This window comes from Notolepis coatsorum, assembly GCF_963971535.1.
Source record: "Notolepis coatsorum genome assembly, chromosome: 11".
NCBI lineage: Eukaryota > Metazoa > Chordata > Actinopteri > Aulopiformes > Paralepididae > Notolepis > Notolepis coatsorum.
In genome coordinates this window covers 107,231,630-107,250,613 of record NC_140175.1, presented here as the reverse complement: position 1 = coordinate 107,250,613, position 18,984 = coordinate 107,231,630, and the positions used below count along the sequence as shown (strand labels likewise).

General features: G+C 50.2%; 1 protein-coding gene across 1 annotated transcript in view; it reads right to left on the bottom strand.

Moving 5' to 3' along the window:
- LOC311237235 (phospholipid-transporting ATPase ID-like) overlaps positions 1-18,984 on the bottom strand; it is a gene marked incomplete at both ends in the record, with an annotated part of 87,215 nt that overhangs the window by 8,906 nt on the left and 59,325 nt on the right. The window contains 3 exons of the mRNA XM_084325042.1: positions 14,672-14,755; positions 16,141-16,364; positions 16,908-17,091. Coding sequence (XP_084181168.1) covers positions 14,672-14,755; positions 16,141-16,364; positions 16,908-17,091 — 492 coding nt within the window. The remainder of the gene's footprint in view (positions 1-14,671; positions 14,756-16,140; positions 16,365-16,907; positions 17,092-18,984) is intronic.

Genomic DNA, 18,984 nt, shown 5'->3' with positions numbered 1-18,984 from the left:
AACATTCTTCCATGGAAAGAGAACGCATTCAATCGCAGCAACGGAGCAACGAAGATCGTATACGTCTAGAGATTAGACGCCTTCAGATGGAAGAGAATATGGTAAGAGACCGGGCCGAAGCAGAGCGCGCCGCCGCCGAAGCAGAGCGCGCCGCCGCCGAAGCCCAGCGCGCCGCTGCCGGTGCCCAAAGAGAAGCAGAGCGCGACATCGCTCTCACCAAGCGCGAAGCCGAGCGCAGATAATGGAGCAGCTGATCGCCAGGGCGACACCCCCTCCCTCCGCACGGGGTTCCAGGGCCTCGTCAAGACACGGGTCAAGGGCACCCTCCCCTACCCGATCAAACGACCCTGAGCCCGACCACCAGAGAGAGCCTATACCCCCCTCCGAACTCCTTCCCCGACCGGTCCACGCGAGGACCAGCTACAAGGAAGAAACGGTCTACACCGCGGAGAGGCTAAATAGACGACTACAGGATCTAGAGGACCTGCCAGAGCAAGAAGAAGAGGGAGAGGAGGAGAGTCAAGCCCGACAGCAGCACAGAACTCCACAGGACCAGGAGGTCCAGTACAGCCCAGGCTCTACCCCCGCGGCTCTGCGCTACAGACCCCCGACTCAATTCACGGGTGAGCTTGACGCACGACCAGCCCCGAGGAATAGCACCTGGATACGCGGGCCATGGTACCCAGCAGGTACCAGCCCACCAAGAGGCGTAAGAGGAGACTCGCCTAGGAGGCCTCTCTTCCAACGCTCACCGATGTGCCAGCCATCCATGGCATCATACATTGGCACACCGACGTTTCCGGACTTCACCCACGAGAACAGAGCACAGTACACCGAGCTACGAATGTGCTTAGAGACAATGATGTCCGATGTAACTGACGAACCGTACAAGTATGCTATCCTACTGAAGCACCTCAAGGTGCCCCGAGCGCACAATATAGCGCTGGCCTATGCCACCTCTACTACCCCATACACAGCGGCTCTAGCAGCACTCAACCAAAGATATGGACGCATATGGGATTACGTAATACAAGAGATAAGGCATATTGACCGCCTACCCCCAGCCACAGACAATCGCTCACTAGATGACCTGTCTATCAAGGTACAATCCCTGGTAGGGATGCTGGGGGCGCAAAGAGAAAAGGGTATGCACGAACTGTACGCGAACTCTAATGTCGAGAGGATTTTAGAGAAGCTTCCGCCCGCCCGACAAGAGCGCTTCAGGCGGCAAAGAGACCACCGTGATCCTAACGGCCCCGAGCCATCCCTCCTAGACCTAGCCGACTTCCTGGCGAGAGAAGTCAACAGCCTACGGTTGGATACGTTCATGCGGAGCACCCCAAGCTCCAGAGAGGGACCTAGGAGAGCAAACGATGGCCGAAGATTGGTGACCGTCATGCACCAATCAGAACCAGTACCGAGCAGCAAGAACCACAGTACCCCCTCGATGAAAGAGAAGTGGAAGATGGTGTGCCCGTACTGCGAGAAAGAACACTGGTTGTCACAATGTGACACATTCAAGAAGATGACCGCCGACGAGGTGGGTCAATGGATAAAGTCCAACCGACGCTGTTACCGATGTGCGCGCAGTCACATGGCAGCCGACTGCCGCTTAAAGAAGAGGTGTAGCCGGTGTGACGGAGCCCACCTAGATGTCCTACACGACAGTAACAGAAGAAAGCCTGCACCCTCAAGCAGCACAAAGGCAAGTGTTATGTACATTGACCCCGCCAGCAGCGGGGGCGCCCGAGTGCTCTTAAAGGTGGTCCGCGTAACACTGAGTTACCAAGACAAGGTCATGGACACTTACGCCGTCCTTGACGATGGGTCAGAGAAGACCCTTCTCCTCGCATCCGCTGCGGCCCAGCTGGGGCTGCGGGGGAGCGAAAACCAGATGACGATTCGGACAATAAGAAGAGATCTAAAGACGATAAAGGGCGAGAATGTCTCCTTCACTATCGCAGCAAGCGGGCAGCCAGAGAGACGGTATAGGATTACTAATGCTTTCACCAGCCAAGAAATAGGCCTGTCGCAGTACACCTACCCCATCGCCAAGCTGATGGATAAATATGTGCACCTGCGTCAACTACCTATCCCGCTCATAGACGGTGCCACCCCGATCCTGCTGATAGGCTCCGACCATGCAGACCCGATAGACCGGGTCCACACAGGGCCCAGAGGCTGTCCTGCAGCAGTCGAGACCCGCCTAGGATGGACATTACAAGGCCCCCTCGCTAAGTCTCTCAACCGAACAGCAGCCACTAACTGCCTCCACTCCAGAGTGACAGAAGAAGACACCACCCTCCTACAGCATGTCGAGAGGCTATGGACACTAGAGACAATGCCCTTTAAGAACGAAAAGAAAGACATTCGTTCCAAGGAAGACATTTACGCCATAGCACTCCTCGAGCAAGGGACAAAGAGAGTCAAAGTCAACGGAGTGATGAGATACGCAACTCCACTCCTGAGGCGAGAGGGTATGCCCACCTTCCACGCCCCAAAAGAAGCGACGGAGCGGTATCTATTGAACACAGAGCGGCGCCTAGCCAGAGACCCCGCTCAAGAGACTGTGTACCGCGCTGAGATTAACAAGCTAATCACAGCGGGACACATAAAGAAAATTGACATTAAAGAGGCCGATCAGACGACCGAATCATGGTACGTGCCGCACCACAAAGTCCACCACAACGGCAAGGATCGTATTGTGTTCAACTGCAGCTACCAGATCGGATCACAAAATCTGAATAAAGAGCTCTTGCCCGGCCCAACACTCGGCCCCTCCCTACTAGGCGTGTTACTACGTTTCCGCCAGGACAAGGTGGCCATCAGCGGCGACATCAAAGGGATGTTCCTGCAGGTGAGACTAGTGGAGGAGGACAAGCCCCTGCTGCGGTTCCTATGGAGAGAGAGGATCGGGGATGAGCAACCAGCCATCTATCAATGGGAAGTCCTCCCTTTCGGAACCACATGCAGCCCATGCTGTGCTACGTTTGCACTGCAAAAACACGTCGCAGAGGACCCAACAGCTGATGAAGAGGTCCGAAAAAGTGTAGAAAATAGTTTCTACGTGGACAACGGTCTGCAAAGCGTCTCGACGCCAGAAGAAGCCGAGGCCCTTCTACTCAAGCTCCGCGCCTCCCTGATCAAAGGCGGCTTTGATCTCAGGCAGTGGGCCAGCAGCGACCCGCAAGTATTGCGCAGCCTCTCCCCCGAGGACAAGGCAGCAAGCAGCGAGACCTGGATGGCGACCATCCCAGGAGAAGCCCAAGAAATGACATTAGGACTAGTCTGGCGCTTCAAAACAGACTCGCTCCATTATAAACACACACCCCTGACCAAGGAGCAGGGAAGGTCGACTGCACTACCGACCACCAGACGGAGTGTATACAGAACACTCGCCAGACAATATGACCCGTTGGGATGTATTCTACCTTACACCACCAGGGCAAGGATGATTGTAAGAGCGTTATGGGACAAGGACCAGGGCTGGGACGACCCCATACCCGAACACCTTGCATCCACATGGAGAGAGTGGGAGACGGAACTCAGCTCACTCCCAAGTGTTAACATACGCCGCAGCTACTTCCCACCCACAGTGAGGCCGGAGACGTGCCAGATGGACCTGCACGTCTTCAGCGACGCCTCCGAAGTAGCCTACGGTTCGGTGGCCTACTTGCGTGCCCGAGAGGAGGGAGGAGAAATACATACTGCCTTCATCCTGGCCCGCTCAAGAATAGCCCCACGAAAGCAACAATCTATCCCGCGTCTAGAGCTCTGCGCAGCCCTAGCAGGAGCGCAACTCGCCACGTTAATCCAACGTGAACTCACCATTCCGGTGCAAAGAACAATCTTGTGGTCAGACTCCACGACAGTACTCACATGGATCCGGTCTGATTCGTGCAGATACAAGGTCTTCGTGGGAGTCAGAGTCACAGAGATTCAAGATTTAACAGAAGTAGCAAGCTGGAGGTATGTGGACACAAAACACAACCCAGCTGACGTCATCACCCGGGGAATGTCCCTGGATGACCTCACCCGTCACAACCTATACAGTGACGGGCCAGAGTTCCTCAAGCTCCCGGAAGAAGAGTGGCCTACACCCACCCCACGGGAAGCGAGTAAAGAGGAGGCCGAAAACAAGAAATCTATGTTTTGTGGATTGAACACACTCGTCTCCACAGACCCCGACATAGACGATTGCCTCACCCTAGAAAGTGCGCAGCTAAAGACATTCCTGTGGCACCACCCAGAGGTTCAGCTCACTACTGACATTACAGCAGCTGACTACGAAGAAGCAGAATTTCTTCTACTACAACGAGCCCAGAGAGACTCGTTCCCCGATGAGCTAGACTGTCTACAGGGAGCAAAGCCCGTCCCATCAGACAGCAGACTGCTCCACCTAGCCCCCGAGAGCGACGCCCATGGTCTCATCAGAGTGGGTGGTCGTCTGCGGAGAGCTCCAGACTTATCGGATGACGTCAAGTACCCGATAGTCTTAAACAGCCGACACAAGGTCACAGAGCTGATCATAAAGAAATACGACGAGGATGTGCATCACGCCGGGGCAGAGAGAGTCTTCGCGGAGATCAGACGTCGTTATTGGATACTGCAAGGGAGAGAAGCAGTACGGCGCTTCCAGCGAACCTGTCTAGACTGTCGTAAGTGGCGAGCGCAGCCCAGTATACCCCGGATGGCTGACCTACCTCCCTGTCGCCTCCGACTCGGCGACAAGCCTTTTCACTCCACCGGTATGGACTGTTTCGGCCCGCTGTATATAAAGAAAGGAAGAGGCACCGAGAAGCGGTGGGGTATTGTATTCAAATGCATGACCACCCGAGCGATGCATATAGAACTCCTTCCAACCATGAGCACAGACTCATTCCTTATGGCCTTCCGAAGATTCACATCGCGGAAAGGAAAACCGTCTGTATTGTTGTCTGATCACGGGACAAACTTCAAAGGCGGAGAAAGAGAGCTGAGAGAGAGCTTCCAAGCTATGGGCCCAGAACTTAAGACCCACCTCGCTCCATACCAGATTGACTTCCAGTTTAATCCCCCGAACGCACCTCACTTCGGTGGAACTTGGGAACGAGAAGTACGTTCAATAAAGACAGCCCTGTACGCCGTGCTTGGGGCCCAGACCGTGGAGGAAGAAGTCTTAATGACAGTCCTCACGGAGATCGAGGGAGTATTGAACTCAAAGCCCCTCGGTTACGTCTCAAGTGATGTAGCAGATGTTGACCCAGTCACCCCCAACACACTCTTGATTGGGCGGCTGGACCCCGCGCTACCACAGACAATGTACAGGCCTGAAGAAGCGAACGGCCGAAGAATGTGGAGGTACAGTCAAGTACTGGCTGACAAGTTTTGGAACAGCTTCCTACTCCACTACCTACCGTCTCTACAGACCCGCCAGAAATGGGTGAAAGAGAGAGACAATTTGACAGAAGGAACAGTCGTCATGATTATCGACCAGTCACTACCCCGAGCTATGTGGCCGGCTGGCCGCGTAAGCAAAGTGATCACCGGTGCCGACGGAAAGGTCCGAGCAGCCGAAGTGCTCGTCCAAGGGCGGACCTACACCCGACCCGTGGCGAGGCTAATAGAACTGCCAAGGCTCCCCGATACCATCGATGACGACCATGACCCCATGACTTTGTGAACTGACAGACCCCTCACAGCAGACATTGAGTAGTGGACAGTGCGGTTAATCTGTCTCTGCTTAGCTAATTAGGTGGGACTAATTAGGGAGCGGCTGTTACAAAGGATCAGATTAAACCGAATATATATATTTATTTATTGATATATATTGCATAGTATTTGTATATCGTTTGATATCCCCTGTATATTCCTTGTACATATACACGGAATATCCCTTTAGCCCAAACCATAATAGTTCATTCTCCTATTGGACAGCGGTCCACCGGCGCCAGGGACCGGCCTCCGGAGCCAGGTTCAAAGTCACCGTCAAGATGTGTCTGGACATGCCCAACCTTGCCCAGGGATACGCGACAGAAATGAGAGTGGAACTAGTTTGTGCACCGTGCGTATAAATACGGCGCAGGTGAATGTAGAAGCCCCTTAGCCCCTTACCTCCGTACCCTTCGTCCATTTAGTATGTTACCGATAAGTTGAAGCCTCACCCACGATACAACGTGCGGTGAAGTATGGCCTGTTTGGCCCCAGAATAGAGCATCGAGACCGCGTGCGAATTAATAACTGAATTGTCAGAGTTTGGCGCTATACCGTCGAGTGCGACATATTTCTATTACGTCTTTAATAGTCTATTTGAGTATAGTGTATCGTGCGGTTAGAATTCTACAGTGACCAGCATCTCCAACGCTTTCTCGTATTAGCTAGAGTTCTTATCCAGGCTGGGCCGACCGCATGGCGCTTTCACCCGAGGAGACCTAGGCGAGAGCCGTATGGACATGTACACTGGATTAATCTACCCGACGACTACATAGCCCTTTGCGGCTGGAATATATTTGCTTTGGTCCTATGATTTATGGAGCGGATAATCGCCGACGCCTGCACGTGTTGGATTTACCCCGAGAGGAGTCAAGTCGAGTCGGCGCTCAGAGAGCCTGAGGCCGCCTAGCTTTCTTCACTGTAGAGCTACAGTCTACAAGAGAACCAAGCTGTATTTGTCTGTGGATCAAGAGGCTACTGCACCGGCTTCTGTACCTGAAGTCTCCCTAGTCATCGTTGACCAGACGTCCTACTACCGACAGATCTTCTACCCCCCCTGCTGGCTTACAACCAGTGGGAACCCCTTCCAGTATCTCCCGCTATTACTAGTGTACCATAGATATAATTCCCTAAGATTCAGGTTGTATAATTACCTCCTGCGTAACCAGAGAATGGACATTCGTTATTGATTTGCCTACGCATACTCCTTTGCCTTACAAGTGCATTCAAAGAATAATGTAAAGTATCCTATGTACCTTTTGCTCCATTAAATACTTGATTAATACCTTTGACTGGAACCGATTTCATTGTGGGAAGTGTTCATCATATTCATATATCGTGTACTGTATGGCCAGTAATTAAAGTACATAAAGCGGTAGTGGTTTAATGATACCATACTTATCAATACAGTCAGGGAATTGTACCCCTCAGTTACAGTACGTATAAATACGGCGCAGGTGGATACAGCAGCACTTAGCCTAAAGTCAAGTTACCCTCAAACGAGTTAACCCAACAAGTTGAAGCCTTCATCACGAGTCAACGACCAAGTGAAGTGAGCAACCTTGCATCTAAATAGAGCACTTATAACCGCGTGCGAATAGGATAGTAAAAGTGTCAGAGCTTAGTGAAATAACGTCAAGTTCGACCTAGTTAATGTGAAGTACCGTGCACAGGAGAATCTACACCGGTGAATGCAGAGCCTTTTCCGGCTGGATTATATTGATTTTGGTACCGTGGTTGCTGGAGCAGAGAACCGTCTACCCCGCTGCTGTGTGGGATTTACCCGTGAGGAGCATCACTCGAGCCCGTCTCTAGGAGGAGGCTGGCTGGCTTTATCCATGCTGTCACGCATACTTGGATTATAGCTGCTGCTTTCGTCTGCCGATCGAGGGGAGTATATGTACCGCCTCCCGTAGCTGGAGCTTATTGATTCCTCGTTGATCCAGACTTTTGCATTCGAACATTCCTCTCCCCTGCTGGCTTACAACCGGAGGGAACCCCCTTAGTATCTCCAGCTGACCTACGAGTGTGCCTTATATAATTCTTATGCTACAGGTGGTATTAATTATCCCCTTCGTAATATGCTCATGGACTTACGCTCTTGACCTATTCATGCACATTCTTCGCCTTACAAGCGCAACTCTAATTCTTAATAAATGTAAGATAATCTTGGTGCTCTTCTAATAAATATTACAAACAGTACTTTCTTGTTAAGCCGTGTTATTGTGGGGGTGTTCATCACATATACCTGTGTACTGTATGGCCAGTAGTAATGTACATAACGCAGTAGTGGTTTAATGATACCATACTTATTCAATACAGTCAGGGAATTGTACCCCTCAGTTACAATTGGTCCTTCGAGCCGGATGGTAATTAGCGTAATATTAATATAATATTAATATTGACATGGCCAGTGGTGAACACTCCACAAACGGTTCTCCTAAGCTAGAACGCCCGACGCGCAGACGGCAGCCACCTCCTTACCTAGAGGACTACGCTGCCAGTCTACTACCTAGCTTTATAAAGAAGTTAAATACGGATAAAATAAATAAAGCGGATAGTCAAAGTATGTCAAACCCTACCGACCAGGCGACCCCGCCAGTAGAGACCCTAGTGGGTTCTAACGTAACTGACCAAGCTCACGGGGGGGACCAGAAGGGACATGACATGACTTTACCCCCCGACAACGCCAACGGGACAGTCCCCGGAGAGCTCCAGGATAAAGAAAGCGCTCCAGGGACGGAACCCGACCCACTACCAGAAGAGACGCACACCCAGGAGATGGACCTCCTCGGAGCGCGACAGGAGAACGGATCTCCAACGAGCACTGCCAGAAGCCGATCACCTCCGCCGGTGTCTTCCCCCAGCGAAGCGGACAAGATGCTGGCGCAGGCATTCATCGCCACCCTGGCAGCCTCCACCGAACACGATCGACTTCAAGCGCAACAGACGAGCGAGCGCGAACAAGCTGCAGACCAACGAGAGCGCCTTCACGCGCAACTCCAAGCGCAAGCCCTCAGTGAACGCGAACATTCTGCAACCGAGCGAGAGCGCTTCCAGGCGCAACAAAGGAGTGAAGACGACCGCATAAGACTGGAGACCAGACGCCTTCAGACGGAAGAGAACATTGAAAGAAGCCGCGCCGATGCACAGTGCGCCGCCGCCAATGCACAGCGCGACGCCGCCCATGCCAGCGCCAATGCACAGCGCGACGCCGCCAATGCCCAGCGCGAAGCAGTACGCGACGCCGCCCATGCCCAGCGCGAGGCAGAGCGCAACCGGCTGCAGGCGCAGATGATGGAAAAATTGATTGCCATGGCGACACCCCCTCTCTCCGCACGGAGCTCCCGGAGATCATCACGACAAGGGTCTAGGACACATTCCCCTACCCGACCAAGCGACCCGGGACCCCGCCAACAGGAGGATCCTGTCCACGTCTCCGAACCCCCTCCCCGGCCGGTCCATACGAGACCCAGCAACCGGGAAGAACCGGACCACGCCGAGAGACTGAACAGAAGACTCCAGGACCTAGCAGAGGAAGAGGAAGAGGAAGAGGAGGAATGTCAAGCCGACCAGCAGCAACGTACTCTGGACCAGGAGGCCCAGTACAGCCCCGACCAGCAGCAACGTACTCTGGACCAGGAGGCCCAGTACAGCCCAGACGTCAGCCCCGAGTCACTGCGCTACAAACCCCCGACTCAACTCACGGGTGAGTTTGACGCACCGTCAGCACCGAGGAACAGCACCTGGGTACCCGGCCCCTGGTACCCACCAGGTACCAGCCCACGACGACACGTACGGGGAGACTCGCCCAGGAGGCCTCTCCCCCAACGCTCACCGATGTGCCAGCCATCCATGGCATCGTACCTTGGCACACCGACGTTCCCGGATTTTACACGCGAGGACAGAGCACAGTACACGGAGCTACGGATGTGCTTAGAGACTATGATGTCCGACGTCCCCGATGAGACGTACAAATATGCTATCCTCCTCAAGCACCTGAAGGTGCCCAGACCGCACAATATAGCGCTGGCATATTCCAACTCAAGTACCCCATACACCGTGGCTCTAGTAGCCCTCGACCAGCGCTATGGATGCATATGGGACTACGTGATACAGGAAATAAGATATATCGACCGCCTCCCCCCAGCCAGAGACAATAGAGCATTGGACGACCTCTCTATCAAGGTACAGTCCCTGGTAGGGATGCTGGGGTCCCAAAAGGAAAAAGGGATATACGAACTGTACGCTAACTCTAATGTAGAAAGGATATTAGAAAAGCTCCCTCCCGCCCGACAAGAGCGTTTTCGGCGGCAGAGAGACCACCGTGACCCCAACGGCCCAGAGGCATCCCTCCTAGACTTATCTGATTTCCTCGCCAGGGAGGTCAGCAGCCTACGACTGGACACGTTCGTGTGGAGTGGACCAAGCCCAAGAGATGGACCTCGGGGATCAAATGATAACCGCCGGTCGGTGACCGTTATGCACCAAGCCGAATCAGTACCGCAGCACAAGAACCACAACACCCCCTCGACGAAAGAGGAGTGGAAGATTGAATGCCAGTACTGTGAAGGGGAACATCGGCTGTATCAATGCGACACTTTCGGGAAGCTGACCACGGACGAGGTGAGTCAGTGGATCAAAGACCACCGCCGCTGCTTCCGCTGCGCGCGCAGCCATATGGCAGCTGAGTGCCGCTTGAAGAAGAAGTGCAGCAGGTGCGGCGGTGCCCACTTGGAGGTCCTGCATGACATCAACAGGCGTCCGCCAGGACAACAAAGTGGGCCCGTCACGGTAATGTACCAGGCCGAGGCGGTGGCACCAGTACCGAAGATCCACCAGACCGCCCCCTGGTGTCCCGACTGCCACTCGGACGACCGCGAGTCGGCACCACTCCAGAAGATCCAAGGCAACCGACCAACAGGAGTGCTCCATATAGACCAGCATAGCGGGACCCCCCGAGTGCTCATCAAAGTGGTCAGAGTGCTCCTGAGCTACGAGGACAAGGTCCTGGACACTTACGCCGTCCTAGACGATGGGTCTGAAAAGACTCTCCTCCTTGCTTCCGCCGCAGCCCAGCTGGGTCTGCGGGGTGCCAAAGGAACAATGACAATACGCACCATCAGAAGGGACCAGAAGACCATAAAGGGTGAAAATGTCTCCTTCAAGATAGCAGCGGTGGACCAGCCCGAGAAGCAGTATAGTATTACCAACGTCTTCACCAGCCACGACATAGGCCTATCACAGTACACCTACCCCATCCCACAGCTGATGGCGAAGTATGTGCACCTACGTCAACTACCTATACCGCTTATCGACGGCGCCACACCGACCCTGCTCATCGGCTCCGACCACGCGGACCTCATTCTCCCAATTGAGGCGGCCCACATCGGACCCAAAGGATGCCCAGTCGCGGTTCAGACCCGACTGGGGTGGACGCTCCAGGGCCCCCTCTACGGACTTGACAGTCAACCCACGTCTACACGCTGCCTAGACACAAAGGCGAGCGACACCGGCCACTCCCTCGTACAGCCCGTTGAGAGGCTATTGACATTAAGCGAGAGGCCTGTGAGAGAACCGTGGGCACAAGAGGGCACAAGAGGGAGCTGCGCTCCAGACGTAGCTGACCTCGAACCCAGCACCCCAAGCGACTCCTTGATGGGGCGGCCGGAACCGGCCCCTCCTCAGACGGGGTACAGAGCAAACAAGAGAAACAGACGGAGGAGGTGGAGGCGCAGCCAAGCACAGATCAAAGCAGTCTCAGGCCCGCTTCCTCCTAACCCCCCTACCATCCCTTCCAGCCCGTCAGAAGCGGGTCAAGGACGGGGACAACTTAAAAGTGGACACAGTCGTCGTGATCATAGACCAGTCACTACCCCGAGCTGCGTGGCCGGCCGGCCGCGTAAGCAAAGTGATCACTGGTGCCGACGGAAAGGTCAGAGCGGCAGAAGTGCTCGTCCAGGGGCGGACATACACCCGACCCGTGGCGAGGCTGATAGAGTTGCCAAGGCTCCCCGACTCTCTTAATGACGACCATGACCCACTGACTTTGTGAATTGCCCTACTCCTCACAACGGACATTGAGTAGTGGACAAGACGGTTAATCTGTCTCTGCTTATCTAATTAGGTGCAGACTAATTAGGAGGCGGCTGTTACAAAGGGTCAGATTAAACCGAATATATATATTTATTGCCTGAGATCCCATGTATAATATTTGTATATCGTTTGATATCCCTTGTATATTCTTTGTACATATACACGGAATATCCCTTTACCTGGTACAGGACAGACCATAATATTCGTTCTCCTATTGGAAGCGATCCCCTAGGCGCCACGGCCATACCCCCAATGTCTAGTTCAAAGTCACCGCTAAGACATGCCTGAACATGCCCGGTTTTGCGCAGTAATACGAGACAGAAATAAGGCTGGTACTAGATTATTCACTGTACGTATAAATACGGCGCAGGTGGATACAGCAGCACTTAGCCTAAAGTCAAGTTACCCTCAAATGAGTTAACCCAACAAGTTGAAGCCTTCATCACGAGTCAACGACCAAGTGAAGTGAGCAACCTTGCATCTAAATAGAGCACTTATAACCGCGTGCGAATAGGATAGTAAAAGTGTCAGAGCTTAGTGAAATAACGTCAAGTTCGACCTAGTTAATGTGAAGTACCGTGCACAGGAGAATCTACACCGGTGAATGCAGAGCCTTTTCCGGCTGGATTATATTGATTTTGGTACCGTGGTTGCTGGAGCAGAGAACCGTCTACCCCGCTGCTGTGTGGGATTTACCCGTGAGGAGCATCACTCGAGCCCGTCTCTAGGAGGAGGCTGGCTGGCTTTATCCATGCTGTCACGCATACTTGGATTATAGCTGCTGCTTTCGTCTGCCGATCGAGGGGAGTATATGTACCGCCTCCCGTAGCTGGAGCTTATTGATTCCTTATTGTTGCATTCGAAAATTCCTCTCCCCTGCTGGCTTACAACCGGAGGGAACCCCCTTAGTATCTCCAGCTGACCTACGAGTGTGCCTTATATAATTCTTATGCTACAGGTGGTATTAATTATCCCCTTCGTAATATGCTCATGGACTTACGCTCTTGACCTATTCATGCACATTCTTCGCCTTACAAGCGCAACTCTAATTCTTAATAAATGTAAGATAATCTTGGTGCTCTTCTAATAAATATTACAAACAGTACTTTCTTGTTAAACCGTGTTATTGTGGGGGTGTTCATCACATATACCTGTGTACTGTATGGCCAGTAGTAATGTACATAACGCAGTAGTGGTTTAATGATACCATACTTATTCAATACAGTCAGGGAATTGTACCCCTCAGTTACAGTTAGGTTAGATTAGATTAGGTTAGATTAAATTAGGTTAGGTTAGGTTAGGTTAGGTTAGGTTAGGTCAGGTCAGGTTAGATTAGGTTAGGTTTGATTAGGTTAGATTAAATTAGGTCAGGTCAGGTTAGATTAGGTCAGGTTAGATTAGGTTAGGTTAGGTTAGATTAGGTTAGGTTAGATTAGGTTAGGTTAGGTTAGATTAGATTAGGTTAGGTTAGGTTAGGTTAGATTAGGTTAGGTTAGGTTAGGTTAGGTTAGATTAGGTTAGGTTAGATTAGGTTAGGTTAAATTAGGTTAGGTTAGGTTAGGTTAGGTTAGGTCAGGTTAGATTATGTTAGATTAGATTAGGTTAGGTTAAATTAGGTTAGGTTAGGTTAGGTTAGGTTAGGTTAGGTTAGATTAGGTTAGGTCAGGTCAGGTTAGATTAGGTCAGGTTAGATTAGGTTAAATTAGATTAGGTTAGGTTAGGTTAGGTCAGGTTAGATTAGGTTAGGTTAGGTTAGGTTAGATTAGGTCAGGTTAGGTTATATTAGGTCAGGTTAGGTCAGGTCAGGTTAGGTCAGGTCAGGTCAGGTCAGGTCAGGTTAGGTCAGGTCAGGTCAGGTCAGGTTAGGTCAGGTTAGGTCAGGTCAGGTTAGGTTAGGTTAGGTCAGGTTAGATTAGGTTAGGTTAGGTTAGGTCAGGTTAGGTTAGGTTAGGTCAGGTTAGGTTAGGTCAGGTTAGATTAGGTCAGGTTAGATTAGGTTAGGTTAGATTAGGTCAGGTTAGGTTAGGTTAGGTCAGGTTAGGTTAGGTTAGGTCAGGTTAGATTAGGTCAGGTTAGATTAGGTTAGGTTAGATTAGGTCAGGTTAGGTTAGGTTAGGTCAGGTTAGGTTAGGTTAGGTCAGGTTAGATTAGGTCAGGTTAGATTAGGTTAGGTTAGATTAGGTCAGGTTAGGTTAGGTTAGGTCAGGTTAGGTTAGGTTAGGTCAGGTTAGATTAGGTTAGGTTAGGTTAGGTTAGATTAGGTTAGGTTAGGTCAGGTTAGGTTAGGTTAGGTCAGGTTAGATTAGGTTAGATTAGGTCAGGTTAGGTTAGGTTAGGTCAGGTTAGGTTAGGTTAGGTCAGGTTAGATTAGGTTAGGTTAGATTAGGTCAGGTTAGGTTAGGTTAGGTTAGGTTAGATTAGGTTAGGTTAGGTTAGATTAGGTCAGGTTAGGTTAGGTTAGGTTAGGTTAGGTCAGGTTAGGTTAGGTCAGGTTAGATTAGGTCAGGTTAGATTAGGTTAGGTTAGGTTAGATTAGGTCAGGTTAGGTTAGGTTAGGTCAGGTCAGGTCAGGTCAGGTCAGGTCAGGTTAGGTTAGGTTAGGTCAGGTTAGATTAGGTTAGGTTAGGTTAGATTAGGTCAGGTTAGGTTAGGTTAGGTCAGGTCAGGTCAGGTCAGGTTAGGTCAGGTTAGATTAGGTCAGGTTAGGTTAGATTAGGTTAGGTTAGGTCAGGTTAGATTAGGTTAGGTTAGGTTAGGTCAGGTCAGGTCAGGTTAGGTCAGGTCAGGTCAGGTCAGGTCAGGTCAGGTCAGGTCAGGTCAGGTCAGGTCAGGTCAGGTCAGGTCAGGTTAGGTCAGGTCAGGTTAGGGTTATGGTTATAATTACCTGGTCAAAAAGACTCATTCCCAGCACAGGCAGCGCTGTGTACACCAGGTTGTACAGTGTGATGAACCACTCATCATACACCGTCTGTATGGATAGATAATACACATCACATAGTAAGTAATATGATGTAATCACATCCATTTATCTTGATAGGAACCTGATGAAGTCACTAAATCAATGTATTTAAAGTGTGTTCTATTCAACCTAGGTGTTTGTACTTAATGCGTTTAATGTACTCTATATATTATTACAACTTAAGCTGTAAAAAGGTTGTAATTAGTACACTTTACTGTGGTATTCTGGCACAACATTAAGTAGTAATTAGGTATATTTAAGTATACCTTTCTGTACTTACTTTAGACATATTTCTATTTCAAATATACAATAAATTATTTTCCTGTACATTTAAAAATATATTAATATCACACTAAACAACATTAGAAAATGTTATTTGAGTACATTCACATTTAGTATGTCTAAATTAAGCACAAATAAATATACTTAAAGATAAAATTTCTATGTAGCATAATCATTAAAAAAAAAATATATATATATATATATATATATCCACAGAGCTTTTAGAAAGGTGTGGAATACAAGTATTGCTTCCCCAAAATATTATTGATTAATGAATTAATCATTGTAAAAATATATGTATCCTCTCCCTACTTCCCATTTCTCCACATGGAATGCAGTTGCTCTAGTGCGACATGTTATCTATAGCACCTTTAAATATAATTTTCATTCAATCAATCTGTGCGGTGATTGATTGAATGAACATTTTATTAACAGATTGCAGAATGGGTACAATACGGTACGGCTCAAAGACTTTCGTCTTGTTTACATCAGGGTCCCCCATTTTCAATTCATAATGAATTGTAAGTAGGGATGTTTGATATTGGCTTTTTTACCGATACCGATATACCGATATTGTCCAACTCTTAATTTCCGATACCGATATCAACCGATACCGATATATGCAGGGTTTCCCCCCCAAAAAACGGAATAATTTCAGGTAATTAACATTACATATCTCTTGTCGTGTAATTGACACAACATTATGCATACTTTGACAATAAATAAAATAATAATTTGTTCTTACTTGCTTGCCTGGGTAAATAAAGGTCAAATAAATGTAAAAAAAAAATATATATATATATATTTTCTTTTTAAACCGATACCGATATTTTCCGATATCACATTTGTATGCCAATATCAGTCGATAATATCGGTAGGCCGATTGTAAGTAAGGGTGCAACTTGCACCGTGCAATCCATTCGTTGTGGATCTAGCCCTAAGTATATTAACCCTTCCACTGCCACACGACAGCCGGTTAACCCTTTTACTGCCACACTACAGAAGGTTAACCCTTTACCATCACACTACAGACGGTTAACCTTTTGTAGTGTGGCAGTGAAAGGGTTAATCTAGTAGACTAGTCTAGTAAGCACACATTCTGTTGCTCTTACCTGAGCGGAGAAGCCGCAGAAGAAGGCGTACCAGAAGTGGACGAAGGTGAAGGTGAAGTTCTTGTAGAAGAAGTATCTCAGGAACTTACACATGCGCAGGTAGGACCAGCGGCCGTGCACCAGCAGGAGGCGCTGCAGGTAGCGGAACTGAGCGAAGGAGTAATCGCTGGACAACACCGCCTGCATGCCCTCCTGTCCACTGATACCTACCCCTATGTGAGCCGCTGGGAGGGGGGGGGGAGAGAGAGAGAGAGGGAGAAAGAGAGAGGGAGAGGTAGAGAGAGAGAGAGGTAGAGAGAGAGAGAGGTAGAGAGAGAGAGAGGTAGAGAGAGAGAGAGAGAGAGAGAGAGAGAGAGAGAGAGAGAGAGAGAGAGAGAGAGAGAGAGAGAGAGAGAGAGAGAGAGAGAGAGACAGACAGACAGACAGACAGACAGACAGACAGACAGACAGACAGACAGACAGACAGACAGACAGACAGACAGACAGACAGACAGACAGACAGACAGACAGACAGACAGACAGACAGACATACAGACAGACAGACAGACAGACAGACAGACAGAATATAGAGCGAGAGAGAGGGGGGGACATGGGACAGAGAGAGAGAGAAAATATATAGAGAGAGAGAGAGGGGGGGGACATGGGAGAGAGAGAGAGAGAGAGAGAGAGAGAGAGAGAGAGAGAGAGAGAGAGAGAGAGAGAATATATATAGAGAGACAGACAGGCATATCTATCCATCTATCTATCGATCTATTGATCTATCGTACCTTTGATCATGCTAACATCGTTAGCTCCATCTCCTATAGCCAGAGTGATGGCCTGTTTGTATTTCTTCACCAGTTCCACCACCTGGGCTTTCTGGAGAGGAGTCACTCTGCAACAGATGACTGTCTGACACATACAGGCCGTCCGCAACAGCTCGATTTCAAGATCCTTCTGTAGGCCAAATGCCTGGGAGGAGAGAAGAGGAGAGGAGAGAGTGAGATGAGAAAAGAGGAGAGGAGAGGAGAGGAGGAGAAAGGAGGAGAGGAGAGAGGGAGAGGAGAGGAGAGGAGAGGAGAGGAGAGGAGAGGAGAGGAGAGGAGAGGAGAGGAGAGGAGAGGAGAGGAGAGGAGAGGAGAGGAGAGAGGGAGATGAGAGAGGGAGAGGAGAGAGGGAGAGGAGAGAAGAGGAGAGGAGAGAGGGAGAGGAAAGGAGGAGAGGAGAGAGAGGAGAAAGGAGGAGAGGAGAGGAGAGGAGAGGAGAGGAGAGGAGAGAGGGAGATGAGAGGAGAGAGGGAGAGGAGAGAAGAGGAGAGGAGAGAAGAGGAGAGGAGAGAGGGAGAGGAAAGGAGGAGAGGAGAGAGAGGAGAAAGGAGGAGAGGAGAGGAGAGAGGGAGAGGAGAGGAGAGGAGAGGAGAGAGGGAGATGAGAGAGTGAGAGGAGAGGAGAGAAGAGAGGGAGAGGAAAGGAGGAGATGAGAGAGAGGAGAAAGGAGGAGAGGAGAGGAGAGAGGGAGAAGAGAGGAGAGGAGAGGAGAGGAGAGAGGGAGATGAGAGAGTGAGAGGAGAGGAGAGGAGAGGAGAGAGGGAGATGAGAGAGTGAGAGGAGAGGAGAGGAGAGGAGAGGAGAGGAGAGGAGAGGAGAGGAGAGGAGAGGAGAGGAGAGGAGAGGAGAGGAGAGGAGAGGAGAGGAGAGAGGGAGATGAGAGAGTGAGAGGAGAGGAGAGGAGAGAGGGGGAAAGGAGAGTAAAGAGGAGAGGAGAGGAGATGAGGAGAGAGGAGGAAAGGAGAGAAATTGGAGAGATGGAGAAGAGGAGAGGAGAGACAGAGAACCAGTCTATCGACCCCTCAAAAAGACACTTTGTAGCTGAAACATTAACCCAGTAAATGTTCAAAAGTGATTGTTTGGAGACATTCTTCCTCTGGTGGATCATTAGGAATTCCGGTAAACATTTTAAACCTGAATCCTATCATTCTGTTTTGAGGAGAACGTGATAATCAGACATACAATTTATCAACGTGTTCTGTGACTCGAGAGCTTGGCCACAGCAGACCTCTAGTGAACTACAGAGGAGAGCAGACCTCTAGTGAACTACAGACACAGAGGAGACCTCTAGTGAACTACAGACACAGAGGAGAGCAGACCTCTAGTGAACTACAGACACAGAGGAGAGCAGACCTCTAGTGAACTACAGACACAGAGGAGAGCAGACCTCTAGTGAACTACAGACACAGAGGAGAGCAGACCTCTAGTGAACTACAGACACAGAGGAGAGCAGACCTCTAGTGAACTACAGACACAGAGGAGAGCAGACCTCTAGTGAACTACAGACACAGAGGAGAGCAGACCTCTAGTGAACTACAGACACAGAGGAGAGCAGACCTCTAGTGAACTACAGACACAGAGGAGACCTCTAGTGAACTACAGACACAGAGGAGACCTCTAGTGAACTACAGACACAGAGGAGAGCAGACCTCTAGTGAACTACAGACACAGAGGAGAGCTCTAGTGAACTACAGACACAGAGGAGACCTCTAGTGAACTACAGACACAGAGGAGAGCAGACCTCTAGTGAACTACAGACACAGAGGAGACCTCTAGTGAACTACAGACACAGAGGAGAGCAGACCTCTAGTGAACTACAGACACAGAGGAGAGCAGACCTCTAGTGAACTACAGACACAGAGGAGAGCAGACCTCTAGTGAACTACAGACACAGAGGTGAGCAGACCTCTAGTGAACTACAGACACAGAGGAGAGCACTATACAGTATATTATTCCTCCACAGTGTGTGTGTGTGTGTGTGTGTGTGTGTGTGTGTGTGTGTGTGTGTGTGTGTGTGTGTGTGTGTGTGTGTGTGTGT